The sequence below is a fragment of the Cucumis sativus genome, chromosome 6 (assembly GCF_000004075.3).
Source record: "Cucumis sativus cultivar 9930 chromosome 6, Cucumber_9930_V3, whole genome shotgun sequence".
In the NCBI taxonomy this organism is placed as follows: Eukaryota; Viridiplantae; Streptophyta; class Magnoliopsida; order Cucurbitales; family Cucurbitaceae; genus Cucumis; species Cucumis sativus.
This window is the reverse complement of record NC_026660.2, coordinates 10,377,134-10,385,280: the sequence shown is the minus strand read 5'-3', so window position 1 is coordinate 10,385,280 and position 8,147 is coordinate 10,377,134. Positions and strand designations below refer to the sequence as shown.

The 8,147-nt window shown below is 34.8% G+C and overlaps 2 protein-coding genes across 2 annotated transcripts; one reads left to right on the top strand and one right to left on the bottom strand.

Moving 5' to 3' along the window:
* The first annotated feature begins 362 nt into the window (after positions 1–362).
* LOC101220842 (probable glucuronoxylan glucuronosyltransferase IRX7) lies at positions 363–2,665 on the top strand. The gene is made up of 4 exons (XM_004145716.3): positions 363–922; positions 1,009–1,370; positions 1,458–1,708; positions 1,804–2,665. The coding sequence occupies exons 1-4, from the start codon at positions 622–624 to the stop codon at positions 2,267–2,269; spliced, it is 1,380 nt and encodes a 459-aa protein (XP_004145764.1). The 5' UTR covers positions 363–621; the 3' UTR covers positions 2,270–2,665.
* A 2,478-nt stretch (positions 2,666–5,143) lies between these two features.
* LOC101220217 (xyloglucan endotransglucosylase/hydrolase protein 31) lies at positions 5,144–7,310 on the bottom strand. Its single transcript, XM_004145713.3, has 4 exons — positions 6,548–7,310; positions 6,206–6,306; positions 5,878–6,095; positions 5,144–5,805 (listed from the first exon to the last, which is right to left on the bottom strand). Exons 1-4 carry the CDS (start codon positions 6,780–6,782, stop codon positions 5,463–5,465), a joined length of 897 nt encoding a protein of 298 aa, XP_004145761.1. The 5' UTR covers positions 6,783–7,310; the 3' UTR covers positions 5,144–5,462.
* Positions 7,311–8,147: the final 837 nt, after the last annotated feature.

The following is an 8,147-nucleotide window of genomic DNA, read 5'->3' as shown; positions in this document are numbered from 1 at the left end:
GGATGAATTATAGTCCCTTTTAAAAAAAGTAAACAAAATTGTTAAATTGAAATTGAAATTAAATTATTTTTTTGTTAAAAGTGAGAAAGGAGCTGTCATGCTTCAACTGAACAAAGCTGTTTGTTTCTTGGTTAAAGAAGCCCATTTATTTAATCATTATAGGTATATATATATTTAAAAAGAAAAACTTTATTGATTAAATGCATTTCTAAAGATCTGTTAATTAGATTATAAGAAAATAAGAACAGCCTTCCATTTTGACTAAAAAGTACACCTTCCAAGCAAACTTAGAATAAAGTTCCTAAGGCTATTTCCGTCTCTACAGTCCTCAAAATCTTCAAAAAGAGTGGACCCTTCTTCTTCGCCCATTTCTACTCTCTTCTGATTTCTGAACAAAGGCCTATCCCCCCGTCATCGCCATTTCTCTCAACTATTCCATTTCTTGATTTTAATTCCTTTTTTCTTTTGACGTCTAAAAACGAAACCCCACCAAACCCATTCCTTCATCTTGTTCAAAACTCTGTTCCTTTGGTTCTACTCCACCGCAGACCAGAAACCGAAAGCTCCTCTCCAACTACAATCGTTGGGTATTGATTTTCTGGTAGAGAGATATTAAATGAGATGGTGGAATCTAAAGTATTCCCCAGACGGAAGGGGTTTTATGTTAGAATGAGGCTCTTTCCTCACAAAAATTGCAGAGCTCAAGAAAAAAGCTTTTTCATTAGATATTACAAATGGCTTCTTTGGGTTTCTCTTTCCCTTTATTTTTTTACTTCTTATTACATCAGTCATAACCATAAATCCCATGGGACCAGTGATCGAATGCCCAGAACCCACCTTTCAAATTCCAAATCCTTCCCTTCCCGAGCTTTAATCGAGACTTCGAATACCACATTCCTCCGCCAAGTTCAACAAAATCAAGGTTATTCATTTTTTCTGTTTTGTTACTCTGTTTTTTCCTTTCCTTTTCCTTTGTATCTTATATGATTGTTTTTTTTGGTGATTTAGGATTGTTGGAAGAGGTTAAGGTTTTCGTTTACGATTTGCCGCCGAAATACAACGTGGAGTGGCTTTCAAATGAACGGTGTTCGAACCACTTGTTTGCTTCGGAGGTGGCCATTCATAGAGCTCTGTTGAACAGCGATTACAGAACATTTGATCCACTTGAAGCCGATTTCTTCTTCGTCCCTGTTTATGTTTCTTGCAACTTCAGCACTGTCAATGGCTTCCCGGCCATTGGCCATGCTCGTTCCCTCATTTCCTCCGCCGTTTCTCACATTTCCTCTCATTATTCTTTTTGGAATCGCACCAATGGCTCCGACCATGTTTTTGTTGCTTCTCATGATTTTGCCTCTTGCTTCCACACCATGGTAATCAGTTATACAACACCATCTCAAGAAAATCTAGTTTATTTCCACATTAGTTTGTTTTAAGTTTTTTTGTGTGTAATTTTTCAGGAGCATGTAGCCATAGCTGATGGAGTACCATCATTCTTGAAGAACTCGATTATATTACAAACATTTGGAGTGAAATACAAACACCCATGTCAAGATGTTGAACACGTCGTCATTCCGCCGTACATTTCGCCGGAATCTATAGAGAACACTCTCGAAAGGTCACCGGTGACTGGCCGGAGAGACATTTTCGCGTTCTTCAGAGGGAAAATGGAGATGAACCCCAAAAATGTCAGCGGAAGATTTTACAGCAAGTAAATATTCTTGACCATTTTGTCTCTATCAATCACATTGCCCTAGGTAAATTTCTATTTATCTAATGTGCGGGTTTGTGGGTTCTTGTTTTTAGGAAGGTGCGGACAATGATCTGGCGAAAATTCAACGGCGACCGGAGATTTTACCTACAGAGGCACAGGTTTCCCGGTTACCAGTCAGAAATCGTACGGTCAGTTTTTTGTTTATGCCCATTGGGGTGGGCTCCATGGAGCCCAAGACTTGTTGAGTCCGTGGCATTGGGCTGCGTGCCGGTAATAATAGCCGATGGTATCCGTTTACCATTTCCTTCCGCCGTGAACTGGCCAGAGATATCAATAACCGTGGCGGAAAAGGATATCGGAAAATTAGGGAGGATTCTCGACCACGTGGCAGCTTCCAACCTTACAACTATCCAAAAGAACTTGTGGGACCCGAGGAATCGACGGGCCCTACTGTTTCACAATCAGGTAGAAGATGGCGACGCCACGTGGCAGGTGATTGGTGCCCTGTCGGAGAAGTTGGATAGGTCATATAGGCGTTCGAGGGTTTTGAAGCAATGAAATTGCGCTACGTAAGCCGGTAGTGGGACCCAGTTGCGCACTAAAGGAAGGGTGTGTGTGTTCCTACGTGGATGTGGAATACAGCTGGATTTTGCATGAAACTGGGCGTTGAGTGAAGAATAGTTTTTATATCACAGCGTGGGCCCCGAATACAGCTGGTCAAGTATCCCATCCGGGATTTGAATACAAATGAGGTGGCAGCGGAGGATTGGACACAATAATCAAGCAAATATAATAACAAAAGTGGATACATGTGAATGAGGATTCTTTTTTCGCCCATGAAATAACTATAAATTTAATGAGAGCCCAATAAAACAACCTTGGCTGTCGCTTTGTAAATTTTCGAATAATGCAAACAAATAAATAATTCATCAAGGGATTTTCCTTTTTCTTTTCTCTCTTCTTTACTATTTTTATAATCAATGTATTTTAGTAAAAGAAGTGATGGATGAAAGTGGTGGTAGATAGTGAGTATAATGTCAGAGAAAAAAAGTTAGATTTAAAAGAAAAAAAGTTTTTGAGAGCCGGAGAGTGTCAGAGCTTTGAATTACACAACCCTGTTTTTGTCGGATTTTTAGTGGGTAGCGGTCAGTTCTCTCACGGACTCATTCAATTTTTTCAATCAACACAATTTAATTAATTTCACCTAAACTTTTTTATTTATGTTACATTAATGTGCATCATATTACTTTCTATCTTTTACACTTCATTATTTATTCACATTAATGTTACTATTTGAGTGCAAAGTAGTGCAGCCTTATTTAATTGTGTTTGCTTACAAAATTATTATTTGGAAAGCTGTTTCTCTATTATTGCATTCATATTAAATACTCTACAACTTTATCGATTCTAAATATGTCAGTCCTTCACCATTCCCTAATTGAAATTTATGATGAATTCAATACCAACAACTAACCTCATTTAGGTAAGTTAACCACATCTCCATTTATATAATACTCTATATATTTTACATTTTCAAAGATATCTTAAAACCTTTCATAGGACTTAACCTGTAAGAACACTGTTTTGTATCTGGATTTACTGTTTCAGATTTTGTTTAATTTGGTTTAATTTTGCAAATGTAAGAGAAGAATCCATTCAAAGATATGATCAAGAGAAAACTGGAAGCAGCCCATTTTTAGATGTATTAGGCTGATTATTTGGACTTTATCTTACATTTTGTCCTATACTCTAAACTCTGCAAATTATTCCATTTGGGCCCTTTGGTTTATTTGTAGTATGGGCTGGATCTTTCTATTTTTCGTTTTCTTGAAAAACAAAACCTAAAGACCAAAATTTTTCATTGATGAAATTTAAAAAATGGTTTATTTGTTTGCTTATTGTTCTTGCCAACTAAACTATTAAACACCAAAAATGGATTCTGAATTTACAATATTTTAATGGGATAACTTAACTTAGAATCATCCATTTGGAAATGGTTTTTCAATTTCGCAGTAACTTAGATGTTTGCAAAATTTGAGTAAATGATTAAGATCAAATCTAAATCAAGTTTTCTTAAATCTTGGAGGGTCATGTCAATTAATAAATTAGTGTACACTAATTTTATATACTTAATTAAGAAAGTACGGAAGGAAAAATGAATGAGTAGAAATGGAAAAGTATGCAAGATTGATGGGAGTATTAATTATGGAGAATTAAGGATAAGATCCGAAAGAGGATGATTAGATGTGCACTTAAATATGTGGAGCCAATAACAAGGAATTTGTGTTTACAAATGGAAACCATATATATTTAGAGAATTAATTCAGATTTTTGGACACTTTGTTGTCATTTGTTAATTACTTGAAAAAAATGGGGACTTCCCAACAAATCAAATTGAAAGCCAATTTCCCTTTCTTATACTCCACTTTTCAATCCCATGATCAAAATCATTATGCCTATTGGTTCTCATTTTTCTAAATGACAATGCTTTTGATTATAAATTAAAATTTTGAGAAAATATAATTTTGGTCGGAACAATTTGATGTTAATTTCTAATGTTTCAAAAATAACACTTTAGTTTTCAAAGTTTGAAATAGTTTATATTATAATTGTTAGTTGATTGGTATAAAAGTGACTAACGACATACGGTAAATTGTATGACTTAGGACTTATAGGTCACTCATTATCTTGAAGTGTAATTTTACTTAAAACATCTTTATTTTATTCTTTCCATTTCTATTTGCATTTTCTATATCCCTCTAAAAACTTGTATATTTCTTAGACCATATCATGCTTTCCATTTTAACCTACCATATTGATTAGTTGGTTGAATTATAAATTTTAATCTCTCAACTTTAGTGTTGAGATGGATAAGTTTTTAAGATTTGAATACTATGGCCAATATAATATGGGTATATGAACCTTAAATTGTATCCAATAAGTTTACTAACATTTAATTTTTTGTCTAACAATCTTTGAGCTTTCAATATCATTGACTTATTCAACTTTTGTTTCTCCAAAAAATATCCATTAAACCTATTGAACAAAAATGTGAAAGTTTTGGACACATTCGGATTGATTTTATGATATAAGTGAAAAAAAAGAAGTTTATTAATACTTGGAGAGTGTTTATGACACAAATTCGTTATTATAGTATTAGGTTTAGATTATAATATTATGTGTTTGAAATATAAATTATTTTAGTTTAAATATAAAATAATTTAAAAGATAGCATTAACGGACGTTAACCAAAGATTACAAAATAATATTTACGGAAGCCGGGAGGGATTATTATAGTTGTTAAAATAGTTTTGTCCCCAACCTTTTCTTTAGAATATAGTTTAAAAATTTATAATTATTTTGATGAATTTTCTCATTTACGAGAAATTTCCTCCAATAATTATATTAATATTGTATAAACCATTTTGAAGAAACTCCCTAAATTTACTTTCCTCCTCCAAATCTTCCACCAAAATTATAACATTTTTCATTAGAAAAAAAGAAAAAAGAAGAAAAAACAATCACACATATTTTTGTTCACTTTATATAGGAAACAATTAAAAAAGAAAAAAGCTTTAAACAAAGTTCAAATATTTGGTTGGACGCACAAGTAGTATAGTATAGTATTGTAATTTCCCAAGCCTTTTTCACCAACCATCTCAACACCTCACCTTTTTCTTAAATTTTGTAACTATTTTTAGTGTTGACCGTTACGATCAATTCTCCTTCTCCTTCTCCTTCTCCTTGTGGTTTAACATTCAGGTATTTGGGTGTGATCTCTCTTTGGATCATTGCAATAATCATACACCAAGTAATTCCTCTGCACCCACTCCATTGCCTTGTATTGCTCTTGGCTCAACCCCCCAGATCCTGCCCTGCAAGACTCCCCCGCCAACCCTCTGCACCCGCTTATTTTGAACTCCTGGTACTTTGACACGAACGGCTGGTAACGATAATCTGCTTTGTATTTCCCATCCTCTGTCGCCCATTGGGAAGCATCCCATATCGATCCGTAAACCCACAGTGGCCTTACTGGGAAAGTCGCGTCGTTCTTTCTTGTATACCTCCGAATCGGGACATCGTCTACCAAGAATCTGTTAAAAATGGAACAAATCTCTGTCAATCAAGTGAGTGAGTTACGAAATTTGTATTCAGATTATACGGACATGATATCTGATGGAGTCCATCGAATGGCGTAGTGATGGAAATTCTGCGTGGGATCAAACCAGAGATGGAACTTCACTTCTCTTCCGATAATGTTTCCATCTCCACTTCCTCTGATGAAGACGTTTGTTTGGAGAGTGTACGGCTTCCCTGGTGTTGTTCCCAGGAATTCGAGGTCAATTTCGTCGTGGTTTCCAGGGAAATATTGGTTGTTTGAGAGCTGAATCAGAATGAATTAAAACACGGTTAGCTCAGTGTTTTATTCGAGTGTTTATCGTTTATCAAGTTTTGGGATGATTCTGTATCTTGTTTAACGAAAATTATACTAACGTAGAATGATGTGATAACTCCTGCAGTGTAGCCAGATTGGAGTTTTACAGCAACACCAAAGTAACCGGATAGGTATGATTGCAGTGATTTAAACCCACTACCTGTTCGACGAAATTACCCACAGAGAAAAATCAGCCAAAATACAACATGGGGTCAGTGAGAGTATGAACTAAGTGTAAAACTGTTCAAACAAAAACCGCCACAATGCTGACATCTTGTAATAATCATTGGATGTAGGTTCGAAAATTCTGCATGTATGTGGGGCTTTTAGGGGGTTTCTCTCATACATCCAATGGTTATTTCCAACCAGCTACATTGTGGTGGTCTCCTTAACTCGTTCACCTGAAGTACTGTCGAGCCAAATGGTTACTGAGCCTTGGTCGTCAAGCCTTTGATGCTGAGGACCCCAGAGGTTTCTAAAATACTGACTAAACCCACTGGATTGAATAGAGGAACTGGGGTAGAAGCCAGGGAAGGGTGGACCCTGAGCAGTAATGCTACTAGAGGACATTACAAGAACAGAAACGAGGAAGAAAAGAAAAGCAGCCATGAAACTAGAGCAATAATGTGATGGCATATATTGCTGTTTGTTGGAAGCTATGGTCGGAGGTGTGGGACAAAGAAAATTGAAGAGAAATGGGGTGGGAATTTGGGAATAAATAGAGGAGTTTATGAGATTTCAGGTCCCACATTACACAAAAACAGTTAACACAAAATGGAGGGATTGAAGTAAAATCTGCGGAATGAGATCAGTGGAGCATAATCTTCTCTTCAATTAACCAAAACAATAAACTTGCCGTGTCTAATCTTTCTTCTCCATATCTTGATGTGTGGCCTAATAAGATTTGCTTCTGCTCTTTGATACGACAGTGGATGTAGACTACGGTCGAATCGTTAAAACGATATAGATGCGATTCCCTCTTCCTTTTACTCTTTACTTTTGTTTGTACTTAGTTCATTTTATTTTAGTGATAACAGATTGAATTGTTGAGATTGTCACAACATAATTTGCTTTTCAGTCTATGGAACTGCAAAAACTTGCAAGTTATGTTATGGTCGATGCTCTCACATATAATGGCAAAGGAAGGAGTAAGAACGTGATTGATGTCACAACAAATGGCCCAAGCTTATGCCTTTTGATGAAATTCTTTAGCAGGAGATAAGACATTAGTAGCAAGAATTGATTGACGCCAATATTAAAAAAAAGGTTTCATGGATAGTAATTACTTTCTTACTTTAATTTGAAAGACGCAATCATGTTAGATAAAATTTAGACTTGATTCTGACTACTAATTCTGCCATATCTTCTTAGCATACTATTCATTCATTGCTTAGCATAGAACAATCATTTATTTTAATTAGGACCATAATAGTTGAAAAGACTTCTATAAACTATATAGTCTACTACGTAAAGCTTTAAAGTGTGCGACTAGTTAAATTTTGGTATATATGCATCAACTACTGCTTTGATAATGAAATAATATATTTGTTGTGAATGTGTACAAGCAGTGCTACAGTTTTGACATATCACCACGTAGCTGATGGGTATCAATATCATGCATCTGATATGATTTGTGAATAAAATATGACATTATTATTATTGCGGTTTTTTTGGCTTTTGGAAGTATTATTGAATCACTAAAGATTTGTCATATTGGTATGAGACGTTTAGTCACTATTACTTATTTGTCTAATAAATATTCTCATTCAATCAGAATAATATAGGATTGTATTTATGCAAAGTACCCACTTAAACTTTCTATTTTTCTCCTGTTATTTATTTTTACACATAAACATGTTTGGTAATTATTTTTTAATCTTCATTCTTACGAATTAATTTTTTTTTACACGAAATCAAGCTTTTAAAATTGGTTGTGATAAAAGGTTAATGCTAAATTTATTTTTGGATATTATTATGTAATTTAGAAGTAAAAATTAAAGA